The sequence below is a fragment of the Ascaphus truei genome, chromosome 1 (genome assembly GCF_040206685.1).
Source record: "Ascaphus truei isolate aAscTru1 chromosome 1, aAscTru1.hap1, whole genome shotgun sequence".
NCBI classification, from domain to species: Eukaryota; Metazoa; Chordata; class Amphibia; order Anura; family Ascaphidae; genus Ascaphus; species Ascaphus truei.
The window spans coordinates 529228814-529253986 of NC_134483.1; the positions used below are offsets into that span (position 1 = coordinate 529228814).

General features: G+C 40.2%; 1 protein-coding gene across 1 annotated transcript in view; it reads left to right on the forward strand.

The window, feature by feature from the left end:
- Window positions 1-22641, forward strand: part of ADRA1D (adrenoceptor alpha 1D) — a 161411-nt gene extending 138770 nt beyond the window's left edge. Inside the window, exon 2 of the mRNA XM_075572365.1 lies at window positions 14377-22641. Coding sequence (XP_075428480.1) covers window positions 14377-14936 — 560 coding nt within the window. The 3' untranslated portion in view covers window positions 14937-22641. The remainder of the gene's footprint in view (window positions 1-14376) is intronic.
- Window positions 22642-25173: the final 2532 nt, after the last annotated feature.

Below are 25173 nucleotides of genomic sequence, written 5' to 3' on the forward strand. Positions count from 1 at the left end.
TCATGCAGAGAGCATCGAATTTTCAAATTGGCGAATTTCAGAAAAAGTAGCTTTTTTGGAGAGTTTTATTCTCCATATGCAGAAAAGTTCGAATTCTGCTATGTTTAACATGGATGCGTGTGGCGAGTTTAAATGGGAAAGATGCGCGCTTCAGAAATGTGTAAAGAAAAAATCGCGCATTTTTTGTCCCCTTTGCTATAGGCGGCGAGCGCCATCTTATTGCCAACTTTTCCTGGCGCGGCAAAAATGAGAAAATCGCGCCATTTTCCTGGCGCGAACAGCCGCTACATGCCGTTCGTACCTTTCTGCATTCGGAGAGTTTTAAAAATGGCGAGATGGAGGTTCTCGCCAGCCGTGAGGCGCGTTTTAGAAATAGAAAAAAAAAATTGCCGCGTTTTTCGTAACTCGCCATTTTCTGCAGTTTTCTGCGCGAAATTGTACAAAAAATGGCGAGTTTTGAAATAACGATGCTCTCTGCATGAGGCCCTAAATATTAAAACAATTTTTCTGTGCACTTGTACAGTAAGAATATTAGCTGCCAGAACAATAACTAAAGGAGACCAACACATTACTGAAGCCTGTGCCCCTCATAAAAGAATCAAGCTGACTCCCCAATTAAGCTGACTCCCCAGTTAAGCACAGGAGGACAAAAATACAAAAAAAATTGGCTCATAATTACCACTGGTATCAAATACACTTTCCAGCTCCAGAAGAAATTTTATGGTCCATTAAAAAAAGACCTGACCCTGACTTATTCGGGCACTCGTGGCCCTTGGCCAACCTAAGGGGCTGCTGCCTTGTCACTGACTTCTCTCATCCTCTGATCACCTCCTCGAAAGGTTCCTGCCTACCCTCCTCCCCCTTTTTGCATTTTAGGTGTGTAGCGGGGTACCCCCTGGCTACTAAATCTACCCAATGGGCTGGCAGTAAACCCTGGTGTTCACAGGTTGGCCAGTAGTTATCATGGGGCTTTCCCCCTTCATCCTTTGGTGCTGCGCTTGAGTCAGCAGGGAGTGGCATATCCTGTTGTGGCTGGGCCAATGGGATGCCCGTCCTCTGGCTGTACTTAAGGGCAGGACTGCCATAAAGTTGGGTGTTGTTGTCCTTCCCCATGAGGAAGGCAGCTCACGACTGGGAGCCTGAAATTGGGGCCTTCCTGTGTGCTCTTCCCTCTGGGGAGGAGTAGAGTGACTATATCTCTGCCTCTGCTAGGGAGGTGGGGAAGAGCTAGGATGGCTGTGGTGCCCTAGGCCCATAGTGACTGTCCAGGGACTATCTCAGGTGATATCTGAGAGAAGAGACTGTGATCCGGCAGGTGACTGCTGAGTACCTGTATTACTGCAATAAGAGTAGTTATAAACCCGTTCCTGTTTCGCAATATACCTCCTGCCTGGTGTGTGATCTAATTGGGGTGAGAGTTAAAGTTCTACCATGGGAGATCACCTCCATATCCCTGGAGTCTACGGCAGATGGAGGCGCTGCACTGCTAAGTATTACGTGGGGTATGGACCCCAGAAGCCTGTTCCTGTGTCCCAAAGTTACAGCGGACGACTCAGCCCTCTTGTTACCAGCAGGTATACACCACAAACACCCAGTCATGGCCCCGATATGTGATTGGGGGGGAACACCGTTGCAGGTGCATTGTTAAGCGTAGGATTATTGTTATGGTTGTACTGTAACGTGTTATACTTTATTTAAAAAGAAAAGATGAACAAAAGAAAGAGAAATAAGAAAGGATATGGTTAAAGGTGTTGGTGGTGGTATTATGTTTGTCACCGCCCAGGGGTCCGGACTGGTCACTTTTGCCCAGGTGTTAAGTTGGTGGAATGGGAGGGGTCCAACAGAATGAACTCTTGGGTCAGGGCCAGGGGTAGCGGGCCCAAGTGTGTACTTATAAGAGGGACACCTTGGTGTTACGAGCCTTGAGTGCTTACTGGGTCATGTAGCGGTGGTGAGCATTATCAGGTTCACTGGCTGTGGCAATTTGTACTGCAGAAAGGTGCCTGTATTTTTTTTGGGTGGGTTATTTAACAGTTTGGGTAAGAGGGGTGGGTGCAGGGGTCAAATAATCACGGAATTAACGGCTATAATCGAGGACACAAAGGTCATGTGGTCCTAAGGTGTTTTCCTGCACTGTAAGTTGTGTTATGGCATAAAAGTGCTTAGTTTGACGGTGGGATGTCTACTCTCCATGACAAGGAATACTATTACTTACATTGTTTATGATTGCCAGTAGAAAATGTTTATTCGACATGAATAGTTTTACTCCAGTAAAGGCAAATATAAGATACAACTGTACTGCAGATGATGAGGAGATTTATGAGGTATCCAAGGCACAATTACTGTATAAACTAACACCAAAGAATTGGTATGTTAGCTTATTTAAAGGTGCAATATTATTGACTGAACAAGAATGTAATTTTGATATAATTCATTGAAGTCCCATCTAGCAGCAAAAGAGTTAACTCAATATTGTCTGATATTTTAAAAATATTGTAGGTGAAACATTTTCGGAGAATGAAAGCAACACTGAAATACATTCTTCTTACTCTATTGCTTCAGCCAAGCTTTGAAATAACGGTACAGCCAATGTCAACACACATGGGTTTATTTAATTCAGATAGGAACAGAAATGTACTTATATCACTGGCATGTTATGAATAACAATTAAACTTCAATGCGTTAACCATTCATTTATCTTTCAATGTGTAGGATATATTAATCCCATAGCCAGGGGAGATCCCTTTAAAGGGTTGCATGTCCCACAACTACCATTCTCTCAGGCCCTCCCCATGCAGGGTTTAGCGGGAGGGTGGTTCCGCCACTAGAGGTATGTACTGGTATCTTACCCTTGGTTATCATTGGGTACTGTAGGTGCACCTCAGTTCCCAGATTTCCCAATAGGCAGACTAAGCACATGCTTAGGGTACCAGCAAAGCAGGGGCACCACAAAAAATGAGAATTTATTTTGAAAGAATTTGATATTTCCAAAAAGCATCGAAGTTTCACCAAAGGAAAAATCAAAACCATGGAAAAAAAATCTAAACTTTGATGGATTTTCTTACACTCCACTAGATACTCGTTCCCCATTTTTCTGTTCTCTTTTATAACTTATCACCACCTAAACCAGGGGGTGTACTACTAATGTAGATCAAAATAATGCGAGGAAATCGGATCCTGCCATGTGTTGCAATACATTTATGTCTAATTATTGATATATTTTTCTGAATTATATATACTTGATTTGTTATTTATTTTCTTATATATTAAACATACCAAAGATGGAAGATATCTGGGGCGCTCCCCTTGGTGGTCTAACGGTGGTAGCAAAATTGGTAACAGATAAAAATATGCACATAAATTTCACTCAAATGATACAATACTGGCCAGCAATGTTCTGCAGCTCAACCCAAAGGAGGATCCTTTCAAGATCCTCGTGAAGTGGTAGGAATAGGGTACGGGGAGTGGAAGTCATTAAAGATATGAAAAACACAACATATAGAACCGTCAGATCTTATTGACAGGTATAAGGATGAAATGCAAAATACACACCAATATTGGAACAATGAATGTGAACAAAAAAAATTGATAAAAGTGTAAATAAAATGTAATTATAACAATAAAAGTGTAAATAAATTACAGTTAAAGCTGGTGGGGGGCAAGTTGGGCTGTAGTGCTAAATAGATACCTCACAAGGCCATGTGCGCGTAGATGCCCAAATTGGTGTCTTTGTATACAGATATCCCTCTCCTCTTGTAGGAGGGTGTCTCTCTCTTCTCACTGGGTCTGGCAGCCCCGTGGTAAGGCAAATGCAGTCCTCTATGTATTAATACCAAATAGGATGACAGACACGGCCAAGGATAATGGTAAGAATAGTGTTTATTTAAGTATAAAGGCAAGAGCACTTACATCAATTACTTGACTCCTTCAGGGACGGAAGCTGCTCAGATCGCTGTGACACAGTGAGCTCCCTGTTTCCGTGTCTGGTACACAGGACTGGGTCCACAGCTGGTCAGGAAGACTACGGCGGCCGTCGGGGGTCAAGAAGGTACACGTCTGGGCTTAGAACTACGCGTTTCGCATCAGCTGATGTTTCGTCAGGTTCTTGCATGCCAATGCTTTTTAACCTCTACGGTAGCCAAGCGAGGTTGGTATTGTAGTTTAATGTTAATCTTAACCCCTTTGATGCCTGTGATAGGCCTATATGTTTGTAGCCTGTATTACAGAACCATATGGTAGAAATATTAGCAATGTGATTTCAATGCGTGAATTATAGCATTGTTAACGGTCACATTCATTCCCCCATCACGTCAAATAAAAACAAATCACACGGGTAACAAATTAACACAACCTTGATTACTTAAGGTCATGAAATTGCGATAATAATGTCATAATTTTTTTTTTACCAGGTGCGATATTAACTCTTTTAACAGAATTTGGTGTATCTGGGCCGTAGGGTCATCATTTTGACTTATTTTAAGATTTTCTGTTAAATGTAGGCTTTCTAATAGTCTGATTTTTTTTTTCATTATTTAAGCATTTGTTCATGCTTTATATGATTTTTCATACTTATTTAATTTTTTTCCTTAATTCGGTAAAAAAACACCAAAACTAAACCCAACCCTGAAACCAATCAAATACAGTTTGAGTAAAACCAAATCCAAAAAAAAACAAGGAACATTTTTGGAACCAAAACCAAAACACCATTTATTTTAGAACCAATACCAATACCGAACCAAAACACCCCCGAAAATGCCCACTCTCACCATTGTATGTATGTATGTATGCATGTATATCTTTATTTATATAGTGCCAAACGTGTACTCAGTGCTCCACAAAGACAATACAGTACAGGGAATTATAATAATACAATAAGTGCAGCAAAATCAGAAAATAGGAAAGGAAATCCCTGCCCCGAAGAGCTTACAATATAAGTGGTATGATGGGAGAGTTACAGAGGCAGCGGGTGAGGGAATAAGAGCAGTAGATGGCAGTGCTTGGCCATGATGGGTGGTAGGAGTGACTGTGGGTGTGGGACAGGAGCCATGAGTCCGGGCTATTGGGATTTCTGATTTGTGAGATGAGATTTAAGGTTAGTCAGTATTAAATCAGATAGGTTAACACAATTAGCCATGGAAGAGGTGGCAGGGGTGTGTGGGTGAGAGCAGGTGTGTATATGGCTGTGTCCAGGATTAGGAGAGATATCCCCAGCAGCAAGAAGGAGTAGATAGAGGGTGTGAATAAAGGATTTGTGGGAGTGCTTTTTATTGAGGGATAAATAAGTTGTTGGGAGAGCGGTGCATAAATAATGTATGGGCACAGGCATAGGTGGAGGGGAGGAGAGATAAAGAAATGTGTATAGGAAAGGAGTAGGGGAGTAGAAGAGAACAGAAATAGTTACAAAGGAGCGAGGAAACAGTAAACAGAAAAGGCAGTAGGGAGGGCATAGTGATATGCAGGAGAAGATAGGAAGAGAACAAATTATCAGATCATTTAGAACGTCAATTTCTCACAGTCGCAGAGTTGTTGTGGTTGTTGAAGTGCAGAGTCCAGTTCTTCCTGTATTCTTCACCTCCAATTCTAACTCCAGTATTAACTCCACAGACACTTTATATGTGACGCTAAAGATTTTACACATTGAGGAGAGTGTTCTGTCGCAGTCTCCTTACATAAAACAATACTACTGTTCATATTACCAGTGCACTTCAATCTCTAGCAGCTTACATGTATCTCTCTAGAAAGTCCTGTAAAGGTGTAGGTAATATAGTACAGGTGTTATGTTTTAGTCATATATTGTTGCAGAACAGCCCAACTGATATAAAAGCCACGCCCACTTTCTAGAAGTTGCCCTCTCTGTCATCAAGCGTGGGAGTATGTTTAAGGATCCAAACCACTCCCCTGTAACTCTGGTGGCCCTTTATGTCTCCATTTAATATAAATACTGGGGTGGGAGATCCTGGCCTTAGACTCATGGAGGGTTCTTATGCCATCAGGGTCCCCTGAAGGAGGAGGTGGGGGTCTCATTATGTTTCATGTGGAACTGTGTGTATGTAGGTGTATCTTTATTTCCAACTGTCTGGAAACCAGGGAAGATGTGTAAAAGCCTGTCCTGTTTGTAATAAAATATGTTCTGTTGTCCAAACAACAAAGTCACTGGTGCCCTTTATTATCACCTGAATTCTATCTCAAGCTTACAGTAACCAGCCTGCTGGACACCTAGGGTTACTCTGTCTGGTAACAAATAAGAGATAATACCGGAAATGTATGTGGTCGGTATTACCTCTCTGGATTTAGTAACCAATCGCAGGATTTCCCCTGAGAAGGGATAGAGCAGGGCTGCTGCTGCTAGGGGGCTGGGCAGCTTCCCCCATCCTGATTGGCTGCATTACACAGCAGCAACCAATCAGGATGGAGGTGGTAGGAACCTGGGGGTGGGGCCAAAGAGCGGAGGAAAAGCATGGAGCAGAGAGAGGTGAGGCTGTATCCTGTGTGTCCTGTCTGTGTCCTGTGTGTATTTGTTCTGTTTTGTCCTGGTATGTGCATGTGTGGGTATTTGTACTTGTACTGTTTTGTGTGGGTGTGTTTTCTCTGGCTGTCCTGGGGGGCATGATAATGACAGGGAGGGGGGGTGAGAGGATGAAGGGAGGGGGATGAGAGAGGATGAAGGGAGGGGGATGAGAGAGGATGAAGGGAGGGGGATGAGAGAGGATGAAGGGAGCGGGGGAGGAGAGGATGAAGGGGGGTGAGAGAGGATGAGGGGAGGATGAGAGGAGGGGGTGAGAGGATGAAGGGGCGGGAGGGTGAGAGGATGAGGCGAGGAGAGAGGGGATGAGGAGGGGTTGCATCAATCTTGGAATATGTGGGAGGAGCATTAAGTTCAGTATTGCTCGCCATGTACAGTATGACTGCAGGTAAGTTTTTTTTTATAAGTGATCTGACCATTACGTCATTTTTTTCTAAAGCATGCACCAATTTGCACCATTTCATTAAAAAAAATCCTCGGAAGGGCGCTCCCTCCCAAGACCTCTCCCCAGATTGTTTACGAAACAGAATATAAATTGATGCAAATGGGTGAATACTTGGAGTAAAATGTAGAAAAAAATTACGTAACGATCAGGTCATTTATAAATAACATTCTTCCCCACCAACGATCCCCCTCGCGTCTCACCATTCACCATTGTGTCCAGTATTTTTGGACAAGCCACCTGGCAACCCTACGGACACTAGCCCCTGAGATCACGGTAACCAGAGTCTGTGCACCAACAGCTGCACTTCTACACACTTATCTTATGCAACATCTCCTTTTGAGCCAGGCAAGGAAGGGGTTACATTTATATCGCACGAAGGCGGCTGGCAATGTTTTTTTTTATGAAACAAGAGAAACGAGATGAGAAATAAATGCATTTCTGGAACTTTGCCATCTCAGGAATTTTTTTTCACCTATGGATCAAATAAACTTAATGTGAATATAAATGACCAGTTAATATGAAATATTTGAGGTATTACAGTATATGCGTGCCCCACGATTTGTAAATTTAATATGCATTTCCAAAGATATTCTTTAGGTTTATCCCTCTAGTTAGCCTGAGACTGGCATTTCATTTGTGATGATTTACAAAAAAAAGCCAAATATAAATCAACTCCGCATTAGTCTGTTATTTTTCATTTGTCTTGACCTTTGTGAAGAGCCAGCACAGTTATCACTTCTGTAAGCTTCACATGTAGGTGCACTTGCTGAACCGAACTCAATCACAGCTAACTAAACAGCAATTCCATTCGGATAAGCATTGAAATGCAGTACAGGTATCATTTTCATCCATGTTATACTTCTTCTGACAATATTTAACTTTGGTTTCCTCATTTAAGATTTGTTTCACGCGGCTTTTTTCAGATTATTAGTTTTCTATGGAAAATATGCAATATTTACAGTGTGTGTTATATACAGTATATATCACATTTTAATTTATGGTGGATGAAAAAGACAACAAAAAACCTCCACCGTTAGCATATAACCAATATAGAATATCACTTGTGAGCACATTCACATGTCTTAGACTGGTCTGCAACCCTGCCTTTCAACCATTATAACCTAGCATACAGTGCTCCCAGTGCAGCAAGGGATTCTGGGAAATGACATGCAAATAAGCACACAATGTGTGCTTTTTATATTTTACAATCCCATAAATACTGTATACTTTATCACACTAGGAGTGCGCCTGTTTTTTCTTCTTGTTTTCTGCATATATATATATAGCACACTCCAACTTCATCAATAACTTGCCTTGGTGCTTGAAACTGTATCCAGTATAAATATAACAGATCAGATGGCACTTGCAAACACACGAATGGTGACATTTATTGGATCAACATTTCCGTTCTTTCTTGTATTTTTTGTCGTAGCAAATGATTATTATTTTTTTTTTTCATAAACGACCACTGATTTCACATTAGTAGCAACAGAAATACTGTCCTCTGCAACTGTTCCACAGCCAGATCACGACTCTCGTGGTTTGGGAGTATTTGTTCCATTTTTACTGTGATATTTGATGCTAAAACTTACTAGCGAAAGAACAACACTTCTGGAATTGGTTATAGATATAATTTGCTCATATTCTATAGGACATATTTATATGATATTGCCATATCTAGAGGGCAATAGTTGGCATTTTTCAATATGCCCCACGGTCAATGGTTTCAAAGAACATAATTTCACACTTTTTTTGCATAGCATATATTGTAAAGTCATTTATTTTGTATAGAGGGAACAAAAGCAAGCATGATCATAACTTCAAGATGTATTATTTTATTGAGAAATTATGAATCATGCTGCAATTGGAATATGCCCCCCCCATGTTTTTTGATTATACATTGTAAATATTTAATATGGTTTGTAAGGAATGTTTAGTAAAGAATGACTGATCTAAAAAATATAGCACGCATATGTAGTTAGTAATAGCAAAAATAATAAAATCCAGCTTGTGATCAGAAGCAGAATCCACTAAAGTGATGGTTAAATGGCAGAAATACTGTTTAAAGATGGCCAAAATATATACAGTATTAAAAAAGATAAAGCATGTCGTTTTAAAAAAAAAAAACCCAGCAGAAAGCCTTACAGGAATCACTATCTCCACATACTGTACAACAGCCTGGTAACCAGCATTATTTATTGGACTAGTCTGTTATTTCCATAGACAGAGGGGGAAAAAAGACTCAATTTTGTGTACGCTAAACCTATAGTCATGTTATTTAAATTTTTCCGATGGACAATTTCGTTCAATGTAACAAACTGCGGCAATTGGCCAATTTGCAACTACTGTAGCACAGTGTGTGTAGCTAATCTCTGGCTGCCTCCAGGATATTACTTCTTTCATTTATTCCACAATTCCTCTATCTCGCAGCCTTGTCAATGCTTGGTAACTATCATTGTGTAGTAAATTGTTGCAATTGGCTTAATTTACAACTAGCCCAGTGCGTGCACTTTACTTTTGGCGGCTTCTTGGAGAGGACCTTTTAATCCACTGCATCACAGTTTCCCTCTCCTCCCCCCCTTTTTATACCAGTAATAATAAATATTTATTTTTACATTTGTATCGTATTACTGACCATTTAGGGGACATACTTTATTGTATTTAAATGAAGGGATAGGCTGCATTGTACCTAAATCATCTCAACTGACATGTACTATACATTGTGTCAATCATCACAATGTGTGTAACCCTCTGCCATCAGACAAACTTAGGTTTAGAGTGTCTGCAATTGGGCTTATTTCCCTCTGTCTTTCCAGGGGTCATCTCTTTGCTATACCAATGTATCCCCCCTAGTGCACCTACCTATAAATGAATAAGTGTTGAGCGGTTATCCACCTCTCTGTTTCTCTGTGTGATTTTCAGTAGTATTTGCAGGCGTTCATCCACCTGCATTATGATTCTAAGTAAGAAGGTAAACTTGATGTACAGGTTATTGAACCCTTTGCTGAAAATCTGAGAATGTAAAATGTTCTCTAATAAGATACTATGGGCCTCATGCAGAGAGCAGCGAATTTAAAAATTGGAGAGTTTAATAAAAAGTAGCTTTTTTGGAGAGTTTTATTCTCCATATGCAGAAATGTGCGAATTCTGCAATGTTTGGCATTAATGCGTGTGGCGAGTTAGAATTGGAGAGATGCGCGCTGCAGAAATGTGTTTAAAAAAAATCGCGCATTTTTTTTTCCCTTTCCTATAGGCGGCGAGCTCCATGTAATTGCCAACTTTTCTTGGCGAGGCAAATAGTAGCAAATCGCGCCATTTTCTTGGCGCGAACAGCCGCTAGATGCCGTTCGCGGCTCTCTGCATTAGGATATTTTTAAAGCTGGCGAGATTTTGAAAACGAAAAAAAAAATGGCGCGTTTTCCGTTACTCGCCATTTTCGGCAGTTTTCTGCGCGACTTTCCCCAAAAAATGGCGAGTTTTGCAATAGCGCTGCTCTCTGCATGAGGCCCTATATACTATATCCAGGGAAACCCCTGCTTCCAGAGATACTTACCTCCAAATTAGGTAACGGTAGCAGCTCTCCTCGGATGCCAGGTTTCACATGTCCGCTGTTCAAGGATTTCGCATCCTGCGGGCCTATAGGAAGCTGTGATGTCATTGGTGTGGCTTCCTATTGGCCCATGTGACGCAGGAGCTTTAAACATTTTAAACCCTGCTTGCTGAGCCAGAGCAGTTACTGGAACCTACTTTTAAAGTAATGGAGTGCTCCTTTAACCAATGTTATAAGCACAATATAGAGCAATCGTTTTATGGGCATTTAAGGAGTTTTCCGTGAAGTTTTCATGTTTGGAGAAAGCTTTAGGTTATTTTTAATCTTCTACACCTCAAAGACAGAAATTAATGTGTGCCTCAACTCCACAATCTCTTAAGTCAATTTAAGTAAACTAAAAATAATACCGGAAGAAATGTGTACTGTATGTTTTCACAGGCTGCTTTTTGCTAAATTGTTAGGTAATAGAACACGAATCCCACTGGACTGTGTGTTTCAGTCACTGAGCATAGTCCTTCTCCCAGGAAAATATGCATATTACGACCTACGAAGAGTTTGTCTGTAAGTGGCCACCACGTCAAACGAACAGATCCTGAATTATGAAAAAATAAATCTGCTAGTAACACTAAGGAAGTAATAATACTATTAGTATTGCATCTATAGTTTGTAATCATTGGTATGACTGCTGAGTTCGAACATACTAGGTAGCAATGGGATGCAAGTATTTGCATATATTTATCATAGCATTTCACAAAAGTGTCCAGAAACAGTCAACATCCCCTACGACAGGTATGTTGGCAGTAATATGCAGGCAAGTTTGTATAAACAGTGATTTAATTTGTTATATTTAAGTTTGGCCAAATATCATTGGTTATGACCCAACTATGTGTCTGTGTTCTCTGCCATGTAAGGCAGTGGTGTTCAACTCCAGTCCTCAAGCCCCCAACTCCCCTCCAAAGGTCAGGTTTTCAGGACAGGTAGTTCAATCAGTCCCTGCTTCAGCACAGTTGGCTAATCAGAGGCTCAGTCAAAGACTGAGCCTCCAATTGAGCCACCTATGCTGAAGCTGGGATATTTCGAAAACCTGACCTGTTGGGGGGGGGGGGTTTCTTGAGGACTGGAGTTGAGCGCCCCTGCCCAAACTGTCCCGTTTGTTATACATGCGTTGTGAATGTGTCTCAAGTCAGTTCGTCCTGTGTTTATTCCAAATAAATTGTTGTGCCTTGTTTGGTCTTCAGTTCTACTCTTTGTTAGTGATAACCCGACGCCATTATTATATCATGTCTGATAAAGTAGAATGAACAGATTAAAGTAAACTTATCACTGCCAACTTGTGATTATGCACTTTGTTAATGCAAATACCAAATGTTCCTTCTTATTCTTGAGTGCTCCCCCTGGGACCTTGAACATGATCCACAGTCCCTAAATCTCCCCCTCCTACTGTATAACATCGGTGTTAACTGTAGTCCCTCTGTGCCTTCTTATATTTTGCCTCCTCGCTTTATCTCAGTCTTATGCCTCATCTAACACACTATATTTTTTTCCCATCGCAAAGTGCCACAGTCCCCCCTTTTCTGCCCAAACTCCCTCCTAGTTGCCTTTCTTTCCCCATGTACCTTGATATATATTTTTTTTTATAAAGTATTTGCTTTCTAAAGAACACTTTTGGAGGAAACAACATTTTTTTTTTAGCCAAGTATCGCTGATTTCACCTCTAATTGCAACATGAAAGCCATTGCTATTAAACGGGAAATGTTGAATTGTCTGCAACTGTTCAAAACGTCTGATTATAGCCCACACGGTTTAAGAGTTCATATCCCATATGATTTGATAGTGTTTCATTGTGAAATGTAATGCTATAATTAACTAGCATTGATTACTGATTGCTGATATAACTGGCTGATATTTTATACATAATGTTTTATATGGCATCTCTGTATTTTGTCTAGAGGTAGTTTTATGGAAAAAATATAGTAGCATACAGTAATCTATGTAAATCTGTAATATACTGTATATGTGGAATAATAGTCAATCAGTGATTTCCTTAAGAAGACTATCCTCATACCCCATGATGGAATAGAATATAATGGATGTTTAGTCTAAAGTAGCCAAACCATTCAGAGCCGCAGACAGCTTTCCCGGGGCCTAAGACTAAAGTTTTCACCAGGGCACCCAACCACGTGTCGCGGCCTTGCGAACCCCCTCCCCCCATTTTCTCTTACACCCCCCTTCTCAAACACCACCTCGCTCATACCCCCTCCTACACTCCCCTGTCACCCTTTCCTTCCACCCTCCCTCTCTTACACCCCCACCTCTCCCACCCCCACATATGTCTCTTCCTCCCCACACACAATAAGTCCTCATCCGCAATATACTGTATAAACACACACAAACAATAAGCCCCCTCCCTAAGTACAATCACAAACACAATAAGCCCCCCTCCCTAAATAGAATATTTCAAAGGCTGTATGGTGCTCTATCTAAGCACAATTTCTTCAAATAGATAAGTCTCTTCTGGTGTACAACCCTGGAGTATCATCTATATAGGCAATTCCAAATAACACCAACCATCCACTATATATATATATATCGACTAGCTGGATCTTATTGGAGCATTGCTTACATGAAACATGATAAGACCATACAGATAAAGCTATTACTTAAGCGTATCAGAATAGTACTAATTGTTATATATATATATATATATATATAGATATATATATATAAATATATATATATATTTATATATATACAGCTCAACCCCCTTATAACGCTGTGCTTTGGGTCCAAAGAATCCCATCGCGTTATAAGCGGATCGCATTAGAAATAATGTAAAATTGTACAATAAAGTATTTAAGATACCAATAATCGCGTTGTAAATTATTCATAAATACAAAAATTGGGAGCCACGCTTACATCGCGTTAAAAGCGGATCCGCGTTGTAACTGATCACGTTATAACGGAGTTGAGCTGTATATATATATATCTATCTATCTATATATACATAGATAGATAGATAGATAGATAGATAGATAGATAGATAGATAGATAGATAGATAGATATACAAAAACACAAAATGAAAGCGCCGATCCTAGTGCAATATGTCCAAAAAAATATACATTTATTTCCCTAAGGGAAATAGGGAAATAAATGTATATTTTTTTGGACATATTGCACTAGGATCGGGCGCTTTCTTTTTTGTGTTTTTGTACAGATTGGCATGGAATTCGTTGGTTCCCTGTGGAAGGCAGCATGTTCCTGTTTGCAGCAAGATCTCACTACTGATCCATTCAAAATTGGACTTTTTACATCAGTTCATGCAATTGTATCCATAATTTTATTGTTTTACTTGTTTTGTTTTTATTATTATCCCTTGTCCTATCCATTGGTGGTATATGCTACTCTATTTAGCTTCATATAGACCAGCAATATTTAGACATACATTTATATATATTCTTTTTTATATTCTTTATTATAATTAATTTTTTTAATTTGATCTTGTTTGTTACATCATCGGTTTGATATCTGTTATATCCACCATTATTTGATTTATAAATTTATTATATTGTTATATCTCTTAGCTGGGGATCGGTTCACATTTTAAGGCGCAGTCTTGTTTGTTTTATATATATATATATATATATATATATATATATATATATATATATATACACACACACACACACTCATTTTCTTACAGTGGCATGGAAAAGTCAGGATGTGGCCTACAAAAACATATTGCAGAAACCGTATTCACACAAGCTGTATATTTTTAAGTTTGATATGTATGTGCTATATTTGTATATTGAAAAAAACATTATTTCTGATATGATTTTTTTTTTTTTTTTTGTCTTTAGGGTCATTCTTTCCTTCTCTGAAGCCTTCAGATACCGTCTTCAAAGTTATCTTCTGGCTGGGATACTTTAACAGCTGTGTCAATCCTATCATATACCCTTGTTCCAGCAAGGAGTTCAAAAGAGCTTTCATCCGTCTCCTGAAATGTCAGTGCCGCAGAAGAAGACGGCCACTTTGGCGGGTCTATGACCATCAGTGGAGAACATCCGTTAACAGTTCAGGGCGGGGATCTGATGGAGAACATCATCCAAACTTTGCTTCTAGGAATTCTTCTTTCATATTCAATCCCGGAAATCATGGAATCAATGCCAAGAGGAAAACGATGGATTTGAAAGGGTGGAAAATGTTATCTCCTTTCCAAAAACCCTCTTGTCAGCTGAAGGAAAAAATGAACTCCCTTTCAAACAAAATAAGGAACGGTTCAAATAAGAGTAATGGGTCTACAGTGCACAAGACTGAAGTTGAATCTATTTCCATGGGTGTTTCTAATGACTTTACGGAACATGACTATCAAATGTATGATCTAACAGACTGTTGCGGACTCAGAGAAACGGATATTTAAGTTAAATACATTATTATTTTAATTGCATTTTTCTTGGGTAGTTTTAAACATGACAGTCTGTGTGAAAGGGAAGTTATGAAATATATATTAAACTTGGTATTAATAGAAAATATGAAGAACCAGGGGGGGGGGGAAGGGGAGAGGGTTGACCTCGATGAATTTATGGTCTTTTTAATTAGTGGACAAAGAGGCTATATAACAAAACCCGTAAATTTCCATAATGTCAAAGTCAAATGAATGAGCTCTCAAAGCAAACTAGTGTGGTAAAAATGAGGGGTTTCCCTTTCATAGAATATAAGCCGTTAATGCTAGAGAATTGGATATTTCATTAAATGTCTTTTAGAGAGAGATTGTTACAAACACAACAGGCAACGCAGTGGAACTCCACAGACAATAACAACAATTATTTAACGTACTGTATGTTTTTCAGATCATTGGAAATGCATTGCCTATGTAATTCTAGCATTATGTGAAGTGAAACTCATCGATCGATTTTCTCGTAGGCACCATGGTGTTTGTGATGAAATAACAACACTGCATGTTTACAGCTCTATTAGTGTTATCCATGACTAGTAACTTGGAGATCATAGAATACAGCTTCTGGGGGCCTATGTATAAAGCACTGTTAAAATAAATTGACGTACTGTAAAAGTGACGCACAGAAGAGTAACAAATTCACGTATCTTGGTGCGCCGATGTATAAAACTGATTTAGATGTGTTGTGTGGCAAAAAAAAAAAAACACTACCCAAAACAATTATGCTAGGGGGAGGCGTTAGAGGCAGATTTGGAGGCGTTAGAGGCAGAGTTTAGAAGTTGTTGGTCGTGCACACGTGCATATGATATGTACAGTATACAATACAATTGCCAGCATGCTCCACTATTGTGTCCCAGGGATGCATCAAAATGGTCCATCAGCTTTTTGTTGATGTAAAAGACAAACGCAAGCATGCCTTCATATGTATGAACATGGCGCACACATTACAAATTCTAACAGTAGGGCACCAAGTGTAAGTACATGAATAACATACCAACATGCTGCATCCCGCTAATGAGTTTAGTGGAGGAATTTTTTTTTTTATGCAATCCATCCCTATCAATTTGTTTAAAAAAAAGTATCCTTTATACATAGCATCCCTGGTTTGTCCCTGCAGTTGTCTTCACTTAACCCCTACAGTGCTAAAGGAGCCTGCAACACATTACTCCATAGTGCGAGGATGGCCTTTTAAAGACCTACATATGTAGGTAGACTTACTGCCTCTGGTGACGCAGCCTCAAAAGTGAAAGTCTGCAACATAAAATACAGTTTCTGCTGCGGTTGCGGTGCAGGGGGTCTATGTTACCGAATGGAACCCCCCCCCCCCTCCCCAGCATTAATCCATTGCTTCCTCGACCACCGTGGACGTGGCAACTAAAACTGATAGGTTCGCTACATCTGTAAGTGGTTAATGATGATTAAAAAAAGAGCCAGAAGTTACAGCTCAATTAAACTCTCAAAGTTTGCTTCCAAACAGCAAGAATTTAGTCAGAGTAAATATGTTTTCAGGAGTTAGGATATTAGAAATGATGGCGTGGTTTTTGATGTTGAATGTTTAGCAAAACATTTCCCGTGCCACTCACTACTGATGTCACATTTATTCTACTGAAAGTAGTAACTGTAATCAGTTAAAACAGGGGTAGCCAACTCCAGTCCTTTAGGGCCACAAACAGGTCAGAATTCTAAGGATATCCTGATAACCTGACCTCCTGGTGGCCCCTGGGGACTGGAATTGAGCCCCTCTGAGTTAGAAGACCTGCACATTTTTGCTTCTGCAGTTTTTACATCAATGTAATAGTGACACAATTGTTTCATTCACAATATCAATCTCCACTGTAAGAAAAACTCAACCTTTACCTCATCTCCACAGCATCAATTACAACAGAAAAGATTCAAAGCGTGATTACATATCTTACTATATATTACTTATATATTGTAAGTCATATATTTATTAATAGTTCTTGTTGGATATTCAGTACTGTATAGTTTATGGGTCATATTTTCTAAGAGGAACTATGGCATAAGACAGATGTGCGCAAACTTTGTAAGTCCACCACCCAGCCTGCTCTCCAATCTCTGCTCATGCCCCCAACCCCCCTGCTCTCTGGCATCTCTCTCTGTGACGTTGCAACGGCATGTTGTCGTGGCAACACAACGTAGCATTGTTGTGACACCGCGTTGTCATTTGACGCCACGTTGTCATGGCGATGTGCGTCAGGAGAAGTCGTTGAGCAGGTAAGAGGCAGTGACAGACCTTGCGCTTTCCCCCGGCAATCAGTTTAAATGTGGTGGGGACGAGTGCGGGGCCTGTGTAAGCTCGACGCCCCTCCTCCCCCCTCCACCTTGGTCACCCCTGGCTTAAGACACCTTCTAGCGCTGGAAGACACCTCCCAGTGCTGGAAGATACCTCCCAGTGCTGGAAGACACCTCCCTGCGCTGGAAGACACCTTAGCCCATTCAAGTGTATGAGATATAAAGTGCCATATTTACTAAGCAATGCTGCTCCGTAAAATGCTTCCTGGTGCTGGAAAACTTGTTAATTAAAGGATCATAAGGCACAATTTTTACTTGTACTGAAAAGTATTTTAGGGAGTAATAGAGTTTAGTAAAAATGGTGCTGTTTTTTAGTAGTAGAAATAGTTATTTCATTCTGGCCACTTAGAAATGATACAACTATTGAATATCAAACTGGGACACTGGTAGAACAATTATACTTTCAGTTGGCATGTGGGATGAAAGTTGTTTAATTAACTTAAATACTGTGATAAAAAAAAATTCGTGGAAAATACTGTAGATACCCTTTTTGAAAAGTGGTTGGTGCGTGGCAGTTTTGAAAGTGCTGTATTCTCTCTGTTCACTAGATCACGGTGACTATATCTGTGTACTTAATTCAGCCAATTCTATACTATTGATCTCCCCTTTTGACAGATCCCTTCTTGATCGACATCAAAATCCAATGACCAAAATGAGGGACTTTTTGTGGGATCAGGACCGTAACAATTGCATTTTTATGTACAATGTGCTGATTTCAATCAGTGAGACCCTGAGAGGTACGAGCCTGCTGAAGTTAACAATCAGTGAGACTGACCCCCAAATCAGTAAGAGTTGGCTGCTCTCCTTATCGTTATGAAAACCATAATCTGGCAGGTTGAATGGGTTTATAGATTAGATGTGGGGGTTTATTCAACTGTGATAGTACAAATCGAGGCACTATCACACGGCAAGTCCCTGCGACGTCTATGAGAGTATCTGTGTATTAACTCCGATAGGCACCATTGCCGTTGCATGAATAACTGCCTTTAGGAGTTTATGGAATAAGCTCAGAAGCGGACGATCATACTGCAATCTGCTGCAAACTCCGGGAGACTTGAATAGATCACGCCCCTAGGCCCAGATCTCCAGACGTCTGTTAACTCCGTGCTAAAAACGGGGCATTATCAAAATCATTAATAGATGTTATTTTCTCTGCTGTTAAAGTATATAGCTACAGAGCTACCTACTGTACGTGCAAAAACAATGGCCGTTCTTTATCTAATTAGCCTGGGCCTAATGCTAGGTTCAGTTAGCACTGACTGGCGTTAGCGTAAAATAAATAACATTGCTCGCATTACGTCTGTCTTATCGAAAGATGTCAGTGGCAGTGAAAGGGTTACAAATATCCTCAATGATAAAATGTCCATTGAAAGTCGAGGGAGTGTTTTTCGGATGAATACTTTTTTTTTTTTTATTTCAACACTGTAGACCAGGGGCGGCCAACTCCAGTCGTCAAGGGCCACCAACAGGTCAGGTTTTCATTATATCTCTGCCACTGCACAGGTGACTGAAGAGCCACTGATTGAGTTGCCTGTGCTGAAGTAGTTGACTGAGTCATTTATTGAGCCACCTGTGCTGAAGCAGGGATATCCTTACAACCTGACCTGTTGGTGGCCCTTGAGGACTGGCGTTGGCCACTCGTGCTGTAGACCACTCGTGCTGTAGACCCTAAATAATAGAATGACTGTTTTCACACACATATGAAGGCAGGGTGACATGATTGCACTGGCAAATTGCTTATTTTTATAGTTGATCTTATACAAATACTGTATCCCATAGAAGGTTTGCACCCCCCCCCACCCCATGGTTCAGCTCCCCCTTGCCTACACCCCCCCCCCTCCTTCCTTACCTGCTCTCCGGCTCCACGCGTCATATGACATCACAACATCATATGATGCGTTGCCATTTGACGCCGCCTTGTCATGGCGGCGCGTCAGAGAAGAGCCGGCTGAGAGCAGGTAAGTGCAGTTGCAGAGGCCTCGCGCCTCCCCCGGCATTTAATTTACATGCCTGGGGAAAAGCGCGGGGTCTCGGCAACCGCGCGCCCCCTTAGAAAATCCCACACACCCCAGTTTGCGCACCGCTGCCATAGAACACAAACCACCACAGTTTACAGAAAACAGGATTGTTTGATGTGGTTCTCCAGACCTTTAGAATTCCAGGCAAAATCAATGAGCCAGTGCTTTCATTCAGTTTACATCAAATCATGATCATATTTTCCCCCATATGGCGTTCACAGAGTACCCTGCTGTACATGAGATTTTGCAGGACCAATGAGTTGCTGCCCTGTAGAACTTACAATTTAATTGTGGTGTATGAGCACAGCGAGATAAAGGCATTTGCCCACAGCCACAAGGAAAGCTGACGCTGGAACTCGGAAAGGGTGCACCCAGCTTCAAAGGCACTGACATTATTACTGGGCTGGTTGCAGAATGAGGAAGTGGGTTCCATGGAATTCCGGGCTGTATCAGGTTGTCCTGTGCAGACAGAAACTGATACAATGCAGTTACAAAAGTAGCACAAGACTTCTCAATATATCCCCTGCAGTGTGGCAGAGCACAGATAACCAAGTGTGTTAGGAGTAACATGTACAGCATTCAAGCAGTATTTGCAAATGATCTCACAAACCCTGTATTTTAGACATTCATTCGGAGGTCACTTGAAATAAAGCCATATCCACAATGTTCTCAAACAATGACCCAATTACTTTTCTACTTATTACATTTTTAGACTGAATTCATAAACCAGCTGTTTCAATGCACTACTGAGAAACTCAATATGAGAACTCCCGGGTCTTAACCCTTTTCACAAGTTTCATCCACTCCAAATTCTTATGTGTTGTCTGACATCAACATCACAGTAATAATTACAGGTGTAGGTGTCGAATTGGAGGGAAGGTAAAAGGTACCGTATACAGAACAACGAGACCATCTATTGTGTGACCACAAAGATGCACAATCTGTGTTTTTAGTTTATCTCTGCTTTTTCTAGAGACGGATCAATCTACCCAAATCCGCTTCCCGGATTTCCGCTGATGTAATCCCCAAAATCCGTTTCACGGTGTAAAATCCGCAAACGGGTTAATCAAAAACTGCCGTTGGAAACAACCCGTGGATGGAATTGTAGAATCCAATCCACGGATTCAGGAATCCGTTGGGCGAATTGTTAAGAATCCGCCAACGGATTGCAGAATCCGCAGATTGCATTCTACAAATCCGTCCCCGGGTTGCGGAGTCTCCGGAATGTATTGGAATTAATAATACAAAATCAGCAAAATTGCGAATCGCCCTTTATCAGATTGACCCCGCGGACAAGAGGAACCGGCCGATCCGCGGCGCATCCAAATCCGGCCAAAAAGTTCGCCCATCTCTAGATTTTTCATTCGTTTATACAATTTAGTTAATAAGAAATGAAATCAGGAGAAAGAGTTGAGTTGGAGTGAATACCCCATGGAGATGGTGGAGATCTCGCATATCTCTATTCCAGATGTGCTGTCATATTGGTAACCATGTGAAGTAATTACTGCCTGCAACAAATCTCCATTTCTTTAGGGCTCAAAGAGCTGCTAAATGTACAAGTTGTACAGTGGAAATCTAGAATAGTAATATAGGTTTTCTAACAGAGTATGTGTTAGGTATTAAATCCAACAACGGGATGAGTTTCAAATATTTTGAAAGTCATTAACACCTTTGCAACCAGAAGAGCCAGCCACACAATATCTGTATGACTACTATTTAGTGTTATTACGATTTTTGAATGGGTCACGTCTCAAGCTTTAATAAAATGTACAAATTACCTTAGAAGCACCATTTAAAATGTCAGTCAGAAGGGGTCATTATCAGAATATAGGGTCCCATATATTTAGTAAGTCTCAAGGCTTGCAAAACTGAGGTCAAACATTTTTTAGTCGAATTTATTTATATAAAAGTATATATATCAAATATATTAGATATATATATAAAAAAAAAATATATATATATATATATATATATATATATAGATATATATAGATAGATATATATGTATGACATTTGAGGAGAAAATAGATTAACATTTGTGATTAAACAACCTGTGAAATAATGCATTCATTAGTTAATAGTTTGTGGGATTAAAATGTAAATGAATGGGTGAAGAATGCGGCTTCTACAATTACCATATGTTATTATTGAGGAAGAATTTCCTTACTTGTGTTTGCACATTTTTACTGTTCATAAGGATTCCTGCAGAACAAAAACTATCTGTGCAATTTCCGTCCCAATGATCCTTTCCTAATGTAAAATTTCATGTCGTCCCAGACAGATCTAGCTACACTACTGTATGCTCCACTTGCCCAAGCCAATAAACATGTGGATTTAGACTTAAAATGGGCTTGTGTACATTTCCTGATACACAGAAATTAGTCAGCACAAGCTTATTTGCTATTTGAGTATCCATCCTAGTGCAAAGCAGACCCTGCACTGTCTGCGTGCAGCACCACCCCCAAAAATGTACCGCGTTACATCTACCCAATCTGTATCTCAGTTTAAATCACTATTAAATTGTATCAAGGCTATAATCGTGGCAATTATGTTTTAGAACAAGTTTCAAGGAGTCCGGTTACATTACTAGAGGAAGGAATTCTAGCGATGGCTAAAATTAATGACTTCCCTATTACATGTGGTTAGGAATTCATTCTAAAGTCTATTTGATACTTTGTGAATGTTCCATACAGTACATGTGAGTTGTAACTTTTTCTCCTGCTTTATCGTAGTGTGGAGTGTAAAAGGTTGCAGTCTTTAAATCTGACCTCCGTAGATGAACGAGGGTTACAGTGCATACAGTACCTCATAAAGGGAGATGACAAAGTAATACACGTGAAGCTATTGCAAGAATACAATTATACTTTAAATGCATAACCATGGATGTTACCTTGTGTCAGATATATTTTGTTTACAAGTTGTATATAAGTGTATATTTCCTTTAGCAAACCATGATGTTTCTACATATTGAATTTTATTTTTGGTCAAATGTATTTATTGGTAAATCTATGTCTCTTATGTGATTAAGTTGATCATATTTGATGTATGATAGCCCTGAAGAGTGCTGCCTTTGTGGGGGCTTCTTTAAATATCCATGTGCAACTTCAATACAAAGCAGTGTATATAATGCATCTCTGGTCCAATGGTGCATCTTTGAGATGGGGCATTTCAAAGATGCCCCAATGTATGAAGTAGACGCACAGTTATGTCTAGAGTATATTACTGTCATGGTGCAACTCCTCTACTAAATGCTTTCCGAGTATTTTTTGTAAAGCTCACTGTTCACTTCACGTATTTTCACAAAAGTAATATATGTTTTATATTAATAAAAAATTGAAATCAGCATATGGTCGTACAATGTTTTTGTCATGGTCATTAAAATATAAGAGGTGCTTCAGTTCCTGGGGGGAAATTAGGAAAAAGTGAGAATATGAAAGAATTCCTCCCCTTCTCCCCCCAATATCTGACAAATCTGTAGCAGTAATTCTGACTATTACCATAACACCTTCTTACATGGATATGTTTAGAGACAAATAACATCGGGTGAAAATCTGCCTGCATGTTCATCGTTACACAGGAGTGGAGACTGAGGAAAGAAACTGGATCTTTTGTTGAATTATGTGCGAGAGATGATTAGAATTGAATTGATCCAGATGAGAGAAAACAATGTGGTATTCATAATACAGTATAGCAAGCCCATTTTATAAAGTGATTATAACATATCTTAATAACATCAATTATTTGTTTAGCTTGATTGCCAATCCATGAATATCAGTTGATAACTTTCCTTTCTAAGCCATATCCAATCTTTATTTCACCATATCTTTTGTATTTATCTACACTTAAAAATGAGGTCATTTTTACATTTGCGCAATCATTAGTTTATAGTACCTTATCCTTTACTGTAAATTATTGGGATAAGAAGCCGCCCACTTGAGATCTCTGTATTGCCTCTAAATAGTAGAGATGGGCAAAGCCATCTTAATCCGATCTGCAGATTTTCCCGGTTTTTTTTTTTAAGACCGTATCCAATCTGCCCAAATAATTCCTTCTGTGGATTGGGTAATCCTCCTACCATTCAGGGCTCTGGATTGTATCACACAAGAACAAGAAAAAGGTTCAAATCTATTTTTATCACAACTGTAATAGAAGGTAGTATATTTTTTTCAATGTCCGCGTGGATTGGGATATATACTGTAGGAAAGACTAACAGATGTTTTAAGACACATTTTCATGAACACAGAAACAATATCAAATGTGCCAAAGAAAGAGCTGATCGCGAGAACCAATTTAAGACTGTGCGCGGATTTGTATAATTGTATGACGTCATTATGGTTATATAAGTATATCACTGTGGGTCACACTTTGTATCTTGACAAAGCTACTGCTGCTGCTGGACCAAAACTTGATTAATAATTTACCCAGTACTGTATATTACTGTGATATATGTACTGTACCTTATGGTAAACGCAAACCACTAATACTGGAAGAACCCAGAAAAGGAATGTATTTATATCTGACAAGAAATTCGAATAGGAGTGCATCACACATTCATGTCAAGCAGGAATATACACTGATCTGGAGTCTACGGAGTAGTTCCTACCATGCAGACATACAGTAGTGACATTGATCATAGAAAGTGATACAAGATCCTGTGTATGTGTAGCCAGGCCCCTTTGGCTACTAACCTGCCCTACTCCTGGCAGTAAGCCCTGGTAGAATCAGGCTGCCAGAAGTCAACATGGGGGTTTCCCCCTCCTTGGTGTTGCACTGGAATGACAGTGGGAGGCGCTGACATCAGGCCTGAGCATGTCCAATCATTGAGCAGATCTGGTGACCTCCTTCTGGCTGTACTTAAGGGCAGTGCCACCCAAAATTTAGTAGTGCCTCTCCCCACTTGAGAGAGGCAGGGATCATACAGGATTGCCTGGAGCTTGGCCTACCCTGTCCCTCTTCCCCTTAGGGGAGAGCGAGTGATACCCTATACACATAGTCCTGCTAGAGGGACAGGGAAGAGCTAGGACAGCTGCAGAGGCCCTGACCTGTAGTGGTAGTCCAGGGACTATCCTCAAGTTGACCATCCCAGAGACTGCAGTGGGCAGAGATCTGCCTTGTTCCTGTACTGTACAGACCAAGAGAATAAACCCATTCTGTGTGATCTTACTGGGGGGAGAGGTGATTAGTTCTACTGTAGGAGATCATCTTCACCTATCTGAAGCCTACAGCAGATGGAGGAGCTGCATTGCTAGAGAACCATGTGGGTAATGTACCCCCCTGAAACCTGATCCCGTTTCCCCACTACCACTGGCGGACAGCTCATACCAGCAAGTATCATGCACCACATGACCCATAATGGCAGAATCTCCCACAGTGTGGGGGAAACACCGTTACATATGTAAACTTAATGGAGGGCAGAATGGATTACTCTCTAATACCTGTTAGATCCCTACAAATAACCAAGGCATGGATATAGTGTAAATGCGCAGGGTAATTATCCAGGTTCGCACTTAAACATTGAAATGAGAATTATCTATTACCTTTATTTATTTACTAAAAAACAACAATTATATAGACAAAAGCAGTAACAAAAAACAACTATAAGAAAAAGGAAAAAAACGGCGCCTTACAAGTCCATAACAGTGAATGTTCTGGAAATTCAATACGAATTGGAAGAAATATCCAAAGAGAGGTTCCTTCAATTCCTTGACCAGATACAGATTCCTTCGTGTGTTCGTGATATGAAAGAAAACAAAGGGAGAAATATAGTGCAACAATGCCAGTAAAGTAAAAAGCTAACACTGTCTGTGAAAATAAAACAATGACTCACATGACTATACAAAAACACACAACAAGACAGACATGGGACAAAC